This window comes from Mandrillus leucophaeus, unplaced genomic scaffold (genome assembly GCF_000951045.1).
Source record: "Mandrillus leucophaeus isolate KB7577 unplaced genomic scaffold, Mleu.le_1.0 Scaffold552, whole genome shotgun sequence".
Taxonomy (NCBI): Eukaryota; Metazoa; Chordata; class Mammalia; order Primates; family Cercopithecidae; genus Mandrillus; species Mandrillus leucophaeus.
The window spans coordinates 976,549-995,912 of record NW_012105942.1 but is presented as its reverse complement, the minus strand read 5'-3'; the positions used below and the strand labels follow the sequence as shown (position 1 = coordinate 995,912).

Below are 19,364 nucleotides of genomic sequence, written 5' to 3'. Positions count from 1 at the left end.
TAAGTCAAAACTGAGAAGTTTTCCAAATATTTATTAAGTTAAAAATCATCACATAGTGAAAGAAGTCTGTCTAGAAAGACTGTGTATGTTGTGTGATCAAACTGTGTGACATCCTGGAAAAGGTAAAATGATGGAGACAGTAAGAGGGTCATTCGCTGCCACTGATCTCAACAGTCTTAATATTGGGAAGTTATCAAGCTCGTGGTGGCCAAAACATGATTTTCCACATTCTAATGTTCACCTAAAAGCTTGAATTTTATCATTGGCAACAAGTACTGTCAATTGTTTCTCTTGAGGCGACAGGCTCAACTTCATTTTCAATAAAAGGTTTACCTAGTATCCAAATTGAATAACGTCATTTGTCTGTCAGTGATTCTCTCAAGTAAGAAATGTGGTTTATGAAAAAGCTGCTTCAACTCACAGTGCAGACATTCGCATAGATGCTTTTCCTCTAGACATTGTACTTCTGTATGCAGCGGGAGTGGCGTGTGCGTACTTCCCATTTCATCACACAGAATATTAAAAAGACACACTCAGGCTTGAGATGTAGAATAATTAATATTTCTTCTGTTTCCTCAAGGACATCCTTAAGTGAAACTGTCTTCTCTATTTTACTGTGAGTGCACACTGGTAAAGAATAAGGTGTCAGGCTGGGCCTGGTGGCTCACGCCTGTAATCCGAACATGTTGGGAGGTTGAGGTGAGAGGATTGCTTGAGATCAGGAGTTCGAGACCAGACTAGGCAGTATAGCAAGAGCCTGTGTCCACAAAAAAATTTTTTAAATTAGCTGGGTGTGATGGTATGTGCCTGTAGTCCTAGCTACTTGGGAGGCTGAGGCAGGAGGATCCCTTGAGTCCAGGAGTTCAAGGCTGCAGTAAGCTATGATTGCACCACTGCACCCCAGCCTGGGTGACAGAGCGAGACCCTGCCTCTAAAAAAAACAAAAGAATAAGGTTACCTCAAATATAGTTTGATTCCTCTGCTTCGACTTATGTAGGCTCAGCTGCCAATAGGTTTACTCACCGTTGTTTGTCTACACCATTGGTGAAAATGCCAACACACTGGAAAGGACATAATGTCTTAGTATGATAATGAAAACAGCTTTGACTCTATGATCCCCGTAAAGAGACTGAGCCATCCTCAGGGGCCGCAGGCTACACTTCATGTATATTTTAGTGATAATACAGACATTTTAAGAACTGACTTTTTTCTGGGTTTAACCAAGTGAAAATTTAGCATGCTTGCATTTTTGGCTCTGGGATTTTTATTGTATTTATTTATTTAATTTTTGAGACAGTCTCGCTCTGGCAGCCAGACTGGAGTGCAGTGGCGTGATCTCAGCTCACTGCAACCTCTGTCTCCTGGGTTCAAGCGATTCTCCTGCCTCAGCCTCCTGAGTAGCTGGAATTACAGGCATGTGCAACCATGTCTGGCTGATTTTTGTCTTTAGTAGAGATTGGGTTTCGCCATGTTGAACAGGCTGGTCCCAAACTCCCCACTTCAGGTGATCTGCCCTCCTCAACCTCCCAGAGTGCTGGGATTACAGGCATGAACCACTGTGCCCAGCCAATTTTTATAATTTAAACAATGGAAATTCTGTTTAGAAATTAAAATCAAATATGCAAATTGAGGACCAAAGAAGAATAAAATGAAAAGTTCAGCATTTGAAATAACTGTCAAATCCATAAAGTATCATTTAAAATTTGATTTTACACCTGAGTGCACGGAGTTCAATTTTGCTTAGGAAATGCAGTGTCTTAAGACAGAGTCTTGTTCTGTGGCCAGGCTGGAGTGCAGTGGCACGATCTCAGCTTGCTGTGACCTCCGACTCCCAGGTTCAAGTGATTCTCCTGCCTCAGCCTCCCGAGTAGCTGGGATTACAGGCGCGTGCCACCATGCCCAGCTAATTTTTTTTGTAATTTTAGTAGAGACGGGGTTTCACCGTGTTGGCCAGGATGGTCTCGATCTCCTGACCTCCTGATCTCCCTGCCTCGGCCTCACAAAGTGCTGGGATTACAGGCGTCAGCCACTGTGCCCAGCCTTAAGTAAATATTTCATTCCTGTTTTCAGAATCTTTGTTTATATTATTGCTCTGTGGTAATTGAATGTTCATTAATCTGAAGAAATGTTGTTTTCTTGTGTTATTTGCATTGTTGTATTATTTGGGGGAAAACCACATTTTTGCATTTTTATTGAGACTTCTCTCTAGATGAGTGCTGTATCATTTAAAGGCAGCATTGCTAGTGTTTTCTGTCAAATGCTTCTTAAAATTAATTTACTGAGTCAATTTCTGGAGTAGAGCACTCAAGATTGAGATCAATACATGAGGCCTTTGTCTCTAGAAACTCAAAGATTGTGCTTTTCAGGTAAGATCATAGAACTTCTGTGTATGACCTTTTTTCACCACTGCTTATTGGGTGCACTGAGAGGGATAAATAACTCTCCGAGCCCTCTGTGAGTGCTTAAGACATAGAATTACACCTGTGATTAGATGAAATTGAGCCACATTGATCTGTTCTCACACTGGCCAAAAGAGGGGGACATAGACCAGGGAATGTGACTATAGTAGTTAGAAATGTTTACTGACATTGTATAGGCCGGGGTGGAACAGTGACACTTGGAAACAGAACAGTAGTATGAATGCTTTTATTTTTGTTGACTTGACCACAATTCTAATACATAAAATATAATCCATATGCTTAACAGCTATTATCTTACCCAAACTCAGGATGAACCTTGTGATATTGTAAAAATGAAAGCATGTTGAATTAATGTCTATAATTAATGCCTGCCAGTTTGTATTGACAAAGATGCCCAGACTTCTATGAATATGAGTAGAATTCAAGCTTAGAAAAAGAAAAGAATATTCTTGAAACTTTTACAGCTTTTACATGAAGAGCCAGTGCCTAGTTTTCAGTTTGGTTGGAATATGTAATAAATCATTTAGTCCCAAATTCTAGCCTGTAAAAAAATTGTCAGATACTAAGTTTACTTCTCACAGACATCTCACAGAGGACAGAAAAGTACAATATTTCTGATGTACAATATTTCTGATGCTCATGTAGCAGTGACATTGGTGATTCTATCTTTATCTCTTCTCTTTCCCAGCTCAAAAGCTAACGAACGGTTTAGTACTTAGGAACATATTTCTACATGTGTTTAAGTGCAAGAAACAGTCAAAAAAGATATGTGGATATGTAAATAAAGTCTTCATACAATAAGTTACTCCCTGTTCATCCACAGCAATAAGAAACTGGGATGTTTTGCGCAATATCTAATTAACTCAGAGTTAAACTTGATTTACTGATTTTTAAAGAATGAGAAAGTAAATAAGTTTTAACATTAAAATGGCAATAAAATGATTCTGAAAGCTGTTTAGAATCCTAAGAGCACATCAAGGTTATCATTTATAATATTCATTACCAGAAAAAAAGTTTATTAATGGAAATAGATTACATTTTGAGTTTATTTGGGTAACTATGTCTTTTTCTCTCTATTTAGCTCAGTAAATGTTGAAGTTTTTTGAGATCAAGATCTATTCCCTTCAATTCCGACATATGCTTACTTTCCTATAATAACTTTGAAACAAGTTTAATTTTAGCTTTTCTTTACAAATTTATGACTCATTACAAAGTGAAATTTTTATTTTTGATGAAAACAGATGCAAAGAAATAAAGTGACATAGGGCCTAGAGAAAATGGAGACGAGAATCCTAAACATTGTTCTCTGTAGGTTTTCAGGCCCTGCTAGCATCAGGGATTTGTTCTTTTAATAACATAAACTAGGCAAAATGGCAGCTGTGTTCAACAAATGATGCATATTTACTAAACAAAGCAAATGGAAATACCAGCTCTGAAGGAACAAGAACAGGTACCATGACTAAAGGTGTCATATAACCGCCAAATCCAATTTGATGGGTAGTTGAATCCATTTCCCTTTATCATCCCCCACATTTCTTTTCATAATTACTAACCTAAAAAAAGAGTTTGTGTTTTCTCCATTGATTTTTTTTTCCCCCTCCGGCCTAGAATCAAGCAGAAGTACTAGTGAGTAATGAAATAGCCTAAGGCAGACAACAGGGTAGAAAACAACGAAGTTGATTAATCAATCTGTCCTGAATAATCAAGAGGCTGTAGTATTATCTGTGATAAATCTAAATGGTAGGGACTTTTTTCATTAAAGCAAGACTTACTTTTACCTAACCAAAAGAGTGTACATTCTAATTGACTTTGGGACCAGTGTCTCTTGGAAAAGACATTAATTACCACTCTCCACTGTCCTTTGTGATTACCTATCATTTGCCAAAAGTTTCAACCAAGTTGAAATATACAATGAAACAACTGCCACCTTAAAACCCTTTGCTCTTTCAGGGCCATTGCACCATCATGGGTTGTTTTAGTCTTCTCCACTTACCTTTGATTGTGGGCTTCTGTAAGACTCTGTGGCTTTCACTTACTCCTGTGCTCACATGAGACTTAGTTCTGTCTGTTGGTTTCACTTATCGCTTGTTCTGACGCCCAAATCTAGATCCCTAGGCCTAATGCTTCACCCAGGCTGTAAGCCTTCATTCTCTCCTTTTTTTGAGGTCCCAGACTCCAAACCTTATCCTTTCTTATACTTCCTTCTTCACCACCACACTCTGATTATTCTTCTTAGTGGTACCTCTCAAATTTCTCTCCCACCTGATTTCTGTGGTGACCACTCAAGTTTGGGTCCTGGCCGTCTGGCAGGAATGCCTGACATTTTTCAGCTTCCTCATCCAGCTGGACTCCTGCAGTGGTCTCCTGACCGTTGTTCCTGCCTCTACTCCTTGCTGGCTTCAGCCTATTCATCACACTGAAGCCACAGCAGTGTTTTCAAAAAGTAAATTACACCATGACAAACCCTTCCTCACAACGAAAGAAGAGGCAATCCCAACCTCCTTTCCTGGGCTTATCATGTCCTGCATGAGTGGCCAACCCCAGGTTCTTTGACCTGTCTTTTATCTCTCCGTGGCTTTTGTACTCTGCCCTGGACCATTGCAGTAGATTGCCAACTGGTCTTTTCGTCCGAATGTTTTTTCTTAATTCATTTTTTTTTTTGGTCTATTAGATCAAGCTGGTACTTCTCAGGTTATTAAAGAAAGAATAGACCTAATATTTTGTACCTTTATTTACTACTCATTATACCAATGCTTAACTTTAGTAATGTCCATTTCTTCACTGTCCTATTCCTCCCATTCATTTCTGCATCCTTACTGTCATAATAACCGGGTACTTCTTCACCTCCATGCCTCTTTCCTCATTGTGTTTTTCCACCTGAAGCACCATTTCCATTCATTTTAGCACAAAGAAAATGGGCTTTGAGTTTCCCCCTCCCTGAGTATAACTTTAAAATCTACCCTGGTTTCTCTCTTTAAATTCTTACTATGTGAATTGTCTCTGTTTTATGCTAATAAATTCTTTTGCAGTGAACTATTAATTGCCAGTTGCTTTCAGCATACTTGTCAATTCTCCAGGTATTACAAGGCCCTTGAGAGTGGAATAGTGTCTCATGCTTGTCTTCTGGTAAACATACTATTTACTGTAAGACTAGGCAGACAGTAACTGTTGATTACTTGATTGAAAATTTGATGAATGTTGCCTAACTTTTTTTCAAGCCTGTGTTTTTGGAATATTTAAGCCTTCTATTTTTTTTCTCTCCTAGAAAACTATTTTTTAAACAACACTCAACTTTGTGAACCCCTGAAGATTTTTTGACCGTTCCGAGTCTTAATACCACACCACTATTCCAGCGAATTTATGCTACAACTGGTAACAATGACCAGAAGCCTGAAGAATTAAAATGCCAACACCAAACCTTTCCTTACCAGCTCTGGTCTATATTGCTCCCATGCATTTAATATATTATTTTGTTTTATAACCACTTCTAAATATTCTTGGTTCTTTCTTTTTTGTTGTTGTTAATTAAGGGGTTTTGGTTTTGTTTTCTGTTTACTTTGTGTGCAGCTACCTGCTTTTAATGACTCACTTTGATCAAATGACAGTGAACAAAGCCAGCCCAAGCTGGTAAGGTGCTGTTCACCTGAACAGGTGCTGTTGTGCAGAAAGGAAACTCTGTGACTAATTTAGATAGTGGCTTTCCTTCTTCTGGATTCTTTTCCTTGAATTCTCACAGTATATATTTACGGAGTTTCAAATTGCAGTAAATATACTGTATGAGAAAATATTAATACAGATAAAAAGCATTTCTTACATCCTGAAAATTTTCTAATACTTGAGAATTTCACAGGGATGTTTTTTATATTGGACCCTTTTGACTTTCCAGTCCTGTGACTTTCTACTTTTAGTAGAGAGTCAGGATCTCTGGACTGGAGAATTATGAAGAAGTTCACTGACTGTGCACTGTGCTTAGAGACCCTGCCGCACCACAGTGCCAATGCTTGTCAGACACATGCCCTTCGGCAGCATTCCAGAACAGGAGGGAAGAGAAAGAGAAAACTCTTTCTTCCCTTCTACTAAAAGATTCAGGCAGCTTAAAACCTTAGTGCTTTCTTTCTTAACAAACCCAAATTTCAATTCTTTCCATTGTTTGAACACTTGGGTAGAACTCTCGCTTTGTATTAAACCTCCTTGTCTACACGTGTAAAACTGACCTTTTGTTATTGAGCAGGCCTATCTCTTTCAGCTAGTTTGATGATTCACACAGGTTTGAGGACGCTGGGGAGAAGGGGAGGGGCTGTGGTGGTGTTCTGTTGGTTACAAGAAAGTTATACCATTTAAAGCTGGTACCAGAGACCTGATAGGGACTTATTAACTATATTGAACATTTTTTCCTTTGCCTTTGACCCTATGTATAGTTATGATGCCAGATTAGATTTATAGCAGCTTCAAGTTGTATTAAATGATATTTTGCTTCCTGTAATACTGTTACAAAATAAAGTTTGTTTATTCTCTAAACTTGTCACTTCTCTTTTTCTAAAGGTTTTTTAAAAACAAACTCGAGTGATTTTTTCATCAGAAGTCTTAGTATTTTGTGAAAAGTAGCATTTCAAAATCTGTTTTCAGCTCTTCTGTAATTTGATGATGCTGCCAACATCACTATTTGAAACGGTGAAAGCGACGTTGAAAGTTTGTAAATGTAATGTTTAACGTGCCAGATTCCTTCTGCCTGGTTACATAATCCATTCCAGCTTTTACAAATTCTCCAAGGGATATTTTCGCTTGTTTTCTTTGTGCATTTTTCATTTTGTTTTCAGGAAATATTTTAGCTGTACCATCTGAATCTTGCTCCTCTGCTTCATGTCCTTCTTTACTTTGTGTCCACTGGCCCTCTGTGTTTCAGGCAAACTAGGCCCCTGAGGGGCTGCATCCCAGTCTGATCGGGATTCTTTCTTGTAAAAGTTTCGTTGGGGCACACTGGGTTATGGTGCTGTTATCGAGCAAATAACCAACAGGGTACGTTTCTTGTGAAGTGTTATATAGAATTTTTTTCTCTAGTCATTTAAAGTAAGTACATTAAATACAATTTGCATAACTGTCGTCTTTGAGATCTGTTTCCACTAAATTATCTCTCGCCTTGTGAAAGGCCTTTCTCACTTTCTCTATAATTATTACAAAAACAACAACTCCCTGGAGAATCCAGTCTCAGCAAGCTAAGCCTCAGAAATACTGTGGAACCAAATGTGATTTTGCAAATGTATGTCTCATCAGAAAGTTTGTATAACACTCACATTGAAATCATCGGTTGAGCTTCCCTGGTTGTCTTGAAGACCATATTTGCAGTGACAGGAAGAAAGTTTGTCGTCACAGGTCCTGTGGACTAAGAAATGTAGTGTGCGGGGATTAGGGCTCAGTTTTATTCAGCTGAGACAGCAAGAATAGGGTTTAGGGCTCGGGGGCCATTGAGAGAATCTGTGGGAATTAATACCCACAGAGCCACTTGAAACAGTGGTGGTAATTATTCCCACCTGTGACTACAGGCACACGGCTGTCTTTGAAAAAAAAATTGTATTATAAAATGTTTCTCTGGCTGTTATAATCTCATCTGGTAAACTGGGCTAAATGATAGAATAAATAGGAAAGAAAGTAGATCAATAAGATTTTGGAACTCGGATTTGAAAAATTTGAAAAGTGGAAAGAATATTTTTAAATCCCCAATCTGTTTGATGGTAATTATACATTGGATGGTATTTTTGAGTACATGTTTTCTGCTGTCTTCTGCTTGTCACTCACATGTTAGACTGTGTGTCATTGCCTACATTGTGATAAATTCGAGGCCTCTTCTGACTGGCACACCAATTATAAAGTCAGAAAGCAAGAATCTTGTGAGCATGCTTTGAAAATTATAATAACTTTTTCGTAAATAGAAATCAGAAAATCTATTTTCAAAACGTGCTTAATGTCGTGAATTCTGAGAGTTATCAGAGTTCTGAATTTTGATGGTTATCAGAGTTGTGAACTCTGATTTCTGATACTCAGTCTGGCCAAAGAACTTGAGATTTCAACAAAAAGCTGTTCTTATTATCTAGGAATATTTACCTCTTCTGAATTTTCCAGTCGCTAAATTATGTCTGGAAAATTCTGGAGACTGTTACCTGGCCAGATTATTTTTTAAAAGGGTTTGCAAATAATATTTCAGAAAACATAAAATTTCTGTTTTATCACCTAGGTTTAGGATGTCGAGCAGTCATGGACCTGCAGTTTCCCAACACCAAATTGCCAAATTACCAACATGATTATCAAGAGGGATGGAAAGATAATATTTACAGCTTTGAGTTCATTCTATTAAATTTTTAGCTGGTCACAGTGGCTCATGCCTGTAATCCCAGCATTTTGGGAGGTAGAGGCAGGAGCATAGCTTGAGGCCAGGAATTCAAGAATAGCATGGTCAACCTACGGAGACCCTGTATCTACCAAAAAAAGAAAACCAAAAACAAATCCAAGTGAGGCTGTGCACTCCTGTCCTGTAGCCAGAGGCTGAGGTAGGAGAATCACTTGAGCCCCAAGAGTTTGAAGTTTCAGTGAGCTATGATTGCACCACTTCACCCCAGCCTGAGTGAATAGCAAGACCCTGTCTCCAATATATTATATAATATGTACATATTTTATTTATATATATATATATATATATGGTTTTTGGTAAATTTATTGAAAAGTAATGACAATGTGACAGAAATTAAGGCACCTATTAAAGTGTTTTATTGAAGGTCTCCAGTTGGAGAAACATTATCCCTATTGGTGAACTGTCTCAGATTAGAAACTGTTGAAATAAGATTAGGAACTGTTGTAGTGAGACCATTTAGGGTTGTGGGAGCATTTCTGGCCCCTGGTGAAAGGCCTTGGAGCATAGGTTGCAGCTGAATGTAGGATTATGTAGGGAGACTGCCGACTTGTTCTAGGTGGAGGCCAAGACAGCTTGTTTTGGCAGCAGGAATGCAAAGGACCAAAGCAGTTCGGGCCTGAATGAGATCTTAAACTGGACCTATGAGAATGAGAAGAGCAAAGGCGTGACTGTGTGGCTGCTTGGGAAAGCTGTGCTGGATAAAGGATTTGACAAATATGTTAGCAGTTCCTTCAGGAAGATGATAAACCCTGGAGACTTGTTCCTTAATGGGAAAATGAACATGTTTCTGCTCCTCTCTACATATAAAAAACATTCATGAATCTAGTCAGTTTCATTGGAGATTCTCTACTTTCATTGGATGGCAGAGAAAGAAACGGGTCTTGCTCTGAAGTACTTGGTAGTGCTTGGTGCTAAAAACATGTCTGTATAGAGCTCATCTGTTATTACAATAGCTCTGGACCAGCACCTGCCAGAGCCGGAATTGGGCTTCTAAAGTGCCCATTATTAGAGGAAGATGGAGCAAACCTTGATAGCTGAGCCACGAATTTGGCTGGCAGCTGCCTGAGATAGGAAGATGATGTGTCCTTTCACACTTACTGTTAAAGAAAGCATTTTTACATAAGCTGATTTCCACCAGGGGCTAAAAAGAGATCTCTCCTAAAACTGAAAGAATATTGTTATTCCTTCCATATGGCAAGAGCACTGTTATTCTGAATTAGTTCAGTCTGAAAACCCCAGCAGACATTTTCATTGTAATCAAAGGCAGTAAAATGCAGAAATGAGTGTCTTTATTCTAGCAATAAGTTTTATATTATGTAAGAAGTGCAAATGGAGACTACTCACGGAATGGGTATCAACAATTTTAGGGTGGGGCTGAGGGGAAGAAGCAGTAAAAATCCAGCACTGGTGGTGTATTATTGCTTTGGGTCATCCACACAACCTTTTGTATGACCGTAAGCCACGACTGAAACGGGCATTTCTTACAGGTGACCACATTGATTATGTTTTATAAAGTGGATCACTCAACCTGTTAGTGTCCTGCACAAAGATTGGAACGTAACCAGTCTTACACTTAGAATGCGTTGAACATCTTTGATTTATGTTAACTGGAAGAATGTGGGGAGCACAACAGTAACCACAATCTAGTTTAACTACCCCTAGAATTAAGTTTCTTTTCAAATTACTATGTTGTCTCTTTGGGGCTCCCACTGAAAGAGAAGAATTGCAGTGAAATGTTGACTTCTCTGCATAGTTAGAAATAGCTCCCTGTATTTTGGTATTACAGGCAAAGACTTGTATTCTCCTCCTCAGGAATTATGTGAACATTCTGTTCTTTCCTTTTCCCATTACCAAATTGCCAACATTTCCACGTCACATCATTTTGAAAGCTACATTTGTGGGTGAAACATACCTAGTGTGGGGATACTCCACTTGTTTTGTTCATGTTTGTGACAATAAGGATTTGTAAAAGCAATCAGAAAAAGGACAGAAGCAAAATCAGGTCCAAAAATGATACCTGAACAGTGTCATTTAAGAGTTGCTGAACTACAAGAGGAGCAAGTGGAAATATTCTTGCATACAGAATCTACTGAGCTCACTCCAAGGCATTCTTCTTTTGCTATTCATTGGATCTCCACCAAGGTTTCTTCACCTCTAAAATCAGAATAATACGGGTTCCCATGGGATTATGTAGTAAGGTGCTGCAGAATTTTATTTTTTAAATATGCCCTTTAGAGCAGACACAGTCACAATAAAAGTTAAAAAGTTACAATGTGTCCAGTGTATATACCCAGGAAATCTCTTCTTGGTACTTTTCAAGAGCTGCTGTTTTACTGAGTCTCTGAGAAGTCCTCTCGGATAATAGCTGCCACTTTTCAATAAGGTTCAGAACGAGTATCTTAGTATTTTTTCTATTTTGCTATGGTTCTAGTTTATCAACCTATTTTATTAGCTGAACTGTTGAACGTTGCTTGCTGACCAGTAGAAACTCATTGTGCTTTAGTTATTGGAAAGTCCCCAATGTCACGTCCATTTCATTCTCCGGTACAGGGAAGAGCCATCCTTGGGATTATGTTGGCGATCACAAGTCTGGGACAGTTCTTCATTAACTGAAAGGAAAAATATTAGTTAATAATTTGGAGACATCTGAGTGCCACTGGTCATTTAGAGTTCATAAGGGGTATTGGCCAGCATATCTGACACTGAGCCTTGGCAAGTCACAGAATTCCAGGTCTTCCAAGCAGGTCATACTACAGGATCTATCCTTACTTCCTCAGCCACAGCCAGTGGAAATGTAAAGGCTTCTTTCCAAAGAATGGCCCTGGTTAGAGCAGACAAATTACCACTGTAATGAGAATTGTTACATGCTAAGTATATTTAGATTTTGTTGATTAAGTTGAAACCCCCACAGCAAGTCACAGTGTCTGCCCCTGCTCATCCCTCCCAAAAATGTGTTTGGGCTCTAAGAGTCTTTAGACAGGTCAAATTAGTTTCTCCCTTTTACCTTTTGGCATATTTTACGGATGACTCTATTTCAACTTTTTGCAACCTGCTCATTCCTTAACCCCTTAATATATCATGTCAGTTAAAGCTACTCTACTAAAATATTAAAACTCAACCATGACATCAAATTACTGAATCTAGTGGCATTTTCCAATCCCTAGTTTTCTTCCTCAGTAGCATTTGACACAACCCCTCTCTCAGCCTGCCCCCATTGTTCTCCTCCCTTTGGCTTTTATAGTGTGCCATCTCTGTGCTTTTATCTGCTCCTTGGCTTCAACTATTATGTCTCTGGTGATAACTAGATTTGATCTTTAGCCCTGAGATCCCTCTTGAGATCCTGACACATATTCGTTGGGATCTTCCTGGCACATCAGAAGACACAGCTCTCTTCCTGAAACCAGTATACACAACTGATCCTGCTTTCACCCTCAAAAATTTTGTTTTCAGAGGTATAATTAATCAAGCCAGAGACCAGGAGCTTCTAATCTCATGGGAGATAACAAACATGTTTATAGACTTGAACCTGAAAATGCTCTCCTAGGCTCCCACATAAAGCCCATGCAATTTATCCCTTGCTTGATACCTTGTATGCCGTGTACCCCAGGACACATGCACTTTCCCTCACCAGGCCTCCACAAATGCTTATCATGTTAGTCAGGGAACGTACATATGCGTTGGAGAGTGACAAGCCCCCAACGACATGGGCCTCAAGATTTAATAGCCAATACTTACTGAGTGCTTTTTCTGTCCCAGGCACTGTGTGAAGCTCTTTGCAATCTTTGTCATTCAATTCTTGTGATGACATGATGAGCTAGTCATCATTATTAAATTACTGATGAGCAAACTGGGGCAGAGAGATGTCATGATGAAGTAATTTGCCCAAGATCAGAGAAACTGATGAATTCAGGATTTGATCCCAGGCAGTCTGACTTCAGAGACCACACTTTCAGCTGCTGAGTCACACTGACTTTCCGTAGATTATCACTATTTCAAAGGTATTCCTTTGAGATGGCCCATGGCTTAGACTTTTAACTCACTGAAATATGAGTAATTTATTCCCTTTTATTCTTAATTGCCAATGGCTAGCTGCACAATAGGGTGCTTTGAATGAGGGACCAGTATACAGATTATAGAGCTGAAAACGGGTGACCTGAAGCATGAGATAGAAAAAAAGTGAACTTGTAAGAGTGGAGAGAGAACTGGAATGGAGAGGCCAAGAGGAAGCTCGTCAATCTACAGTGAATCATCTACCCATTGAATAAAGTGTCTCTCTGCTAGGCACCAAGTGGAGAGTGAGAGAAGTGAAATAATGCCTCCCTCACCTAAAAGAGCTTGCAATTTGACTGTCATTTCATTTCGTTGGGTCTATTTAGGAGTGTGTGCAGAGAGATTCGATAGGCAGGTGGCCTTGAAAACGCCCAAGGTCGTGGTTGTGGAAAATCCTGCAAGCAATGCAGTGTGCCCTGTCAGATCACAGGTAAAGAAATGTGATCTGACTCAGGCAGATCTTTATGTGGAAGAATCACCATCATCAATAATTATTATGACCCCTGTTATATTAAGAGATTGATCAAATTCTTCAAAGATTTTGTAAAATTCTTGCCTTTTTAAAACTGTCCCACAGTTGGTGGTAAGTTGTTTATCTGCCTGGACCAAAAGGATTCAACAGATAGAACCCCTACTGAGGACTCGATACTCCAGAGGTGGTATGTGGGTGAAGAGGGTTATCTCAGGAACCAGCCAGGGTTCGAATCCTCTTTCCACCACATTCTGGGTAGGTAACCTTGGGCAATGTACTTAATTATCCCAAGACTATTTTAATAATAGCTACTGTAATGCTATAATGACACAAACAGTGCCTTCTTAGAATTCTCAAGCCAGCGGGGATAATAATGACTAACAGTTGTTCAGAACAGGCACTGTTAAGAACCTTATATGTATTACCTCACTTAATCACCATACCAGTCCTCTAGTATGTCCTGCTGTTATTTCTATTTTACAGAGCAGGAGACTGAAGCTTCAAGAGGTTGAGTAGAGTGAATATGAAGTTCAGTGAAAGATGCCTAGCCAGCCTGTATATTATCAGTACTTTAGTTATTTGTTTTAGGATGTACATTGCTGAAGACCAAGACCTGGTCAACTACCTGACTTTCTTTTTGGGTCCAACTCCATGCAAAAACATTTAGGCATTTCAGTAGACACATTTAAAAAGTTTTTAAAATAATGACTATTTGGGGCCATGTTTGTCATTTTAGACAACAATTTGTTCCTGATCAGGGTGATGGTGTTTTGGGGGTGGGGTGGCCTGGAAGTAGAGGTTTGGGAATCTCAGGACTTGGGGAAATAAGAAAATGAAAACTTCCAACCTAGAAGGTGCAAAATGTCCATGACAATGGCTGATGCAGGGTTTGGCTATGGGAAGTTCAAGACTCACACTTCCACCCCCAGAGCTACTCCTCAAGGAAATTGACACAGATTGAAGAGTGAGGGATGTTAGAGAATTTTCTTTCTTCCTTTGTGAGAAAATTGATGTTCTCTACATACTAATTAAATTTACATGCACCATTACCTCCTAAGGCTTGAAGTGTGGGGATTAATGTTGAGTGATTACAATACCTCCACATGCTTTCCATCACATCTTAAAATGGCTGTCTTGTCTGACAGACCCAGCTGTATGAGACAGGCAAGCTGGTTTTCTGTTTTAGAATGCAGGACTCTGGGGTTCTGTGAACATGCCAGTTAATCTGTCAATGTCCTTCTCTTTACAGGAACAAAATAGAAATGATTACACTTGCCATAACCCTGGTTGGAAGATTAACGACATGACATTTGACCATCTGTTTACAGTTTTTTAAGTGGATGCTGCGAAATGGAGATACAAACTGGTGATATTTTATTTTGAGTCCAGTCATCTCATTTGCCTTCAAACTGGAGAGAAGACAGTACTACTTACCCTTAGGAAAATGGTGCCAGAAAGAACTATAATTTTTCAAAGCTACATACTCTTAGAGTTTGGGTGGTTTTTCTTGTTAGGAGAAAGGCATATTTGGAATTAAAGCGACCAGATCAATATAAAAATGAAAACATCCATAGTCTATAGTTGACTGCTAACACTGGAAAATATAATCAATAATTTCTCAAAAAAAAAAATAGATGCAGTGATTCCATGTGGGAGAGGAGGGAAATACAACCAAAAGATGGTTTGAATATAAACTTCAGGAGAGAATATATACTACAGCTTGCCCATCAGCTGCTACCCTGACCAGGAATCTGTCAAAGACACCATCCAGGGCCCCCACTTTCCTCACCCAACTTGCGTTGGGCCCAGTCTCAACAGAACAAAAACTGCCATCAGGGAGGACTACTTTAGTCCACTCAGCTATGCTGCCCTTCTTACAGGAAAGGGTTCTGGATCCAGACCGCAAGAGAGAGTTCTTGGATCTTGCACAAGAAAAATTCAGGGTGAGTTTGTAAAGTGAAAGCAAGTTTATTGAGAAAGTAAAGGAATAAAAGAATGGCTAGTCCATAGGCAGAGCAGCCCCGAGGGCTTCTGGTTGCCCATTTCTATGGTTAGTTCTCGATTATATGCTAAATACGGGGGGATTATTTATGCCACCCCTTTTTAGACCATGTACGGTAACTTCCTGCCATTGCCAGGGCATTTGTAAACTGTCGTGCTGGTGGGAGTGTACCAGTAAGGACGACCAAAGGTCACTCTCGTCACCATCTTGGTTTTGGTGGATAGGTTGTGGGTGGCTTCTTTCTGCAACCTGTTTTATCAGCAAGGTCTTTATGACCTGTATCTTGTGCTGACCTGTCTCATCCTGTGACTTAGAATGCCTCAACTGTCTGGGAATGCAGCCCAGTAGGTCTCAGCCTCATTTTACCTAGCCCCTATTCAAGATGGAGTTGCTCTGGTTTGAATGCCTTTGACATCCTCACTAAGCATCCTCCAGATGGTTGGCCGCCACTAGTAATAGTGCTTCTAGTCATTAGTGTTCTTTCCAACAATGCATTTCAGATGAGACCCCCATTGTGTTAAGTAACCGATGCACAAATTTTTGTTCTGCCATGATAAATAGCTCCTTCTGCCTCCTCAGTCACTCTTCCTGTAAATCCTACCTGCAGCCTGGAAGCTCCAGGCACACTTCAATTAGAGCAAGCCCAAGTAGGAGACAATGGGGAAAAACCACAGAAAATGGAGGCTCATTACCTGGCTGAGGGTGCCCCTTCACTGCAGAGGATCCTGCCTCTGGTGAAGTGCTCAGCCCTGACATTTGGGGAAAAGACTTAAGGGAAAAGTCCAGGTTATTATTGTAGCTCTTTGATCAGACATTTAATGAGGCCAGAGTCAGAAACATACAGATTTGCAACATCTCCTCTAACTTCTGCTGATTTTGACAGATGCCTTATGTGGTTTTCTAGAACTGGGATTATTTTCTCTTAGTCTAAAAAACCCATAGTAAAAATCCATTCCAGTATCTGGGACAATCTCTGGTATATGATAGACTGACAGATATTTGTTGAATAAATGAATGAGAATTATCACTATCCAGAATATGACGTAAGTTTGGAGTAAGCTTTAAAGTTGGTGTAACGGTTCTACCCAGTGATCATGGACCCTCATCGTGAGAGGCTGACATGCTTGCTTTCCCTTGAGTTAGATCCTATGCTACAAAAATAAAGGCTCTGAGATGGAAGGGACAGACTTACAGTTGTGGGCAAGTCTAGAAGTCAAGAAAAGTCAGTAGTGCGTCAGAATTTGGAATGAAGAAGGGGGAAGGAAGTGTGAAGAAACGAGGTTATTGGGAGCCTCTGCTCCCTTCACTCAAATCCTTCAGAAGTAGTTTCAATTGTATTGAGTTACAAACTTGTAGTAACTTCTGTCTGAGACTTGATCTCTAGATCACTTGCACAGTCAGGGATGTGCTGAAGATAGGAGGGCATCACCGTGCAATCATCACAGAGATGTACACACATGGAGCAGGCTGGCACTTGGACTGCATTTCCCCTGCATCAGCCCCTGTGATGCCAGGCCGTACCCTGCATGTTGACTTTTCCAGGGCATTCTAAAGGAATGTGATTGATACATTTATACCTCAGAATTATCTAAATAAAATACCATAGACCCATTTACATGTTACATATTACAGACGTTTTTCCAGGAACGAGTAAAACTATAAAACAGATTCACCCTCTTTTTGCAGAGCCTATCCCAAATACCAGATGTCCCACTGAATTAACTGGCCTGTAATAGCTGGGACGTAGAGGCCAATAAAGGATCTTGATATCCATGAGGCTATCTAGACCTGTACTTGCTGCAGTTTTTGAAATACTGAAAATTTCATCTAGCCAAGGAGGCAGCTGGAGATGAAACTTGGAAACTACAGGAAGTCTCCAAGTCCCCAGTGGTGACATCAGCATCCTTTTATTGTCCCTGGGACGTTCAGTGTTAATGGGAGGCTGAGATGCAGTGAGTGTTACTGATGGGAATCTTTGCAACAACTCTGAAAAACTTTTCGACTTGGAAGACACTGAAGGGAAGCCATGATTAGGGTATTGGGAATTTCTTATTTTCTCTTCCTTTTTGGAGGCTGCTTCCGGGATTCAGTGGTAGTGAATGGCCGGGTGACAGAGCATCCAACAGACTGGTCTTAGGGCAGTGGAGGATAAACTGACTTAACAAAGAAAAGGATTTATCACATGAATATTATAGAGTGAGGCAGAATATGGCTTGACTACTCAACAATAGGGCTGTTCATAAAAATGAGACACACAAAAAATGAAAGGCTAGGGGGATATTTGAGTAAGTTATGATGAAAAACTTGATTCCATGACATACTCTCTGTGTCTTCTAGGATTACTTTATGTTCTCAATCTCATCTTAGGAACAAATATCCCTCATTGTACTTCTGTTAGTTAGGCTATATATTATAGCATTAGTGATTTAAGATTTTGAACATCTGTTTATATAATAACATACATGAAGGCATTTCTTGGACCTGCCAAGCTTTTGTGGAAGAGGAGGGGTTTTCAAATTTGTTTTAATATGACACTATCCAAATTAAGAAATATGACTGGTCTTTGTTGATTTTACTAAAATAGTTATTGTCCTTGATGATATTAATCTCATGTGTACTTGGCACAGTATTAACACATAGTCTATCTAATTACAGCCCAGTTTCATTAATTTTAATTATAGCAGAATAAACAGTGTCAATCCAAGACCCAAATGTCCATTCCAAATCACCTTAAGCTTCCTGAGTTTTTTAGTTTTGTTTTGTTTTTTCCACCTTAAGACTGTAATCCCATGGAATGTTTACACCAAGGTCAAATATTTATCTATCAGGGCTTTACATTTACAAAGACTGTGACAGCAGAATGTTTGGAATATTTCCTGACCAGAAGTTCAGTGGATGAGAAAATTGTGTGTGTGTGCACACACATGGGCGCATACACACGCATGGACATGCATGCACATGGCCACATACACACATCTGTAAAGAAGGCAGACCATGATCAATGTTTTCACGTACGTGACTCTATTGCCTTGAGAGAGAGAGAGACAAGCAGCCACACGTCAAAATTGCTGATTCACAGTGTATCTGTGATGTGCTACAGGTGAGGCCCCCTACGGCAGGCCTTCACATCCCGGCACAAGATCCACACAGTGGATCAAACTTGGCCAGATTGGTCAAGGAACTTGAGAGAACACTGATTGAGAGACCTACAAAAAAAAAAATGTGTTTCTCCTGGCCAGAAAACACTGACAGTGCATCAGTATATTTCAAGGTGTGCTGTGGGAAAGGATGCCCAAGTCCTTCCATGTGTGGCCTCACACTTACCCTCAATCAGTTTGATCCTGAAGTAGGCGATGAGGAGGAGCAGCAGCAAAGTCACAGGGAGGAAAACCCCAGAGAACAGGAACCAACCAGGGAGCTCCCTCATGAAAGCTGACAGTATAGAGCCCATTGCCAACCACACAGACCCCACGGGGACCGTGGGAGTCACAGTCGGGACCAGGGCAACTTTACTCTGAGGCTGCACTTGTTTTCTTCTGGAGCTCTGGCCTTTGCTCAGCATGTCTCAGTGGAACTTTGTGTGGACTTTGCTCTATTTAAATAGTCTGCTGAATTCTGATAGGATTGCTGGCAGGTTACTCTGTAACTCAGCTACTAAGTGTAGAGGAATTGAAAAGTCCGTCTTCCAAGCTCTTTCAGAGATAAGTATGTATCTGGCAGGGGGTAGGGATGACCCTGGGAAGCTGAGTTTTTTTTCTGTGACAAGTTTATTTGGAATGAAAATTACCTGACTAAGCATACCTCGTTATTACATATATTCTTTCTATGTATTCTCAGACATAGAAGAGTTTTCCCTGTATTTCCTAAATTTTAGAGTTAGAATTTTCTTAATAGTTATGTCACTGTACCTAAGTACTTATGTCTAGAAAAAAGTGAATTTTCCTTTATGCATAGTTGATACAACTAATATCAAGGAAAGAGAAACGAGGCTTTTCCCACATGTAGAAATTCTTCCTC

General features: G+C 39.8%; 2 protein-coding genes across 3 annotated transcripts in view; one reads left to right on the top strand and one right to left on the bottom strand.

Moving 5' to 3' along the window:
* Positions 1 to 6,938, top strand: part of LOC105552377 (band 4.1-like protein 2) — a 179,187-nt gene extending 172,249 nt beyond the window's left edge. Inside the window, exons 22-23 of one of the 2 annotated variants that reach the window (XM_011998023.1) lie at positions 3,204 to 3,208; positions 5,691 to 6,938. The gene's annotated coding sequence lies outside the window, so the exon portion shown is untranslated. Of the gene's footprint in view, positions 1 to 3,203; positions 3,209 to 5,685 lie in introns of both variants that reach the window. The other variant, XM_011998024.1, reaches the window with a different exon arrangement.
* Positions 6,939 to 11,009: 4,071 nt separating this feature from the next.
* Positions 11,010 to 19,139, bottom strand: SMLR1 (small leucine-rich protein 1). The gene is made up of 2 exons (XM_011998020.1): positions 18,672 to 19,139; positions 11,010 to 11,432 (listed from the first exon to the last, which is right to left on the bottom strand). Exons 1-2 carry the CDS (start codon positions 18,907 to 18,909, stop codon positions 11,347 to 11,349), a joined length of 324 nt encoding a protein of 107 aa, XP_011853410.1. The 5' UTR covers positions 18,910 to 19,139; the 3' UTR covers positions 11,010 to 11,346.
* Positions 19,140 to 19,364: the final 225 nt, after the last annotated feature.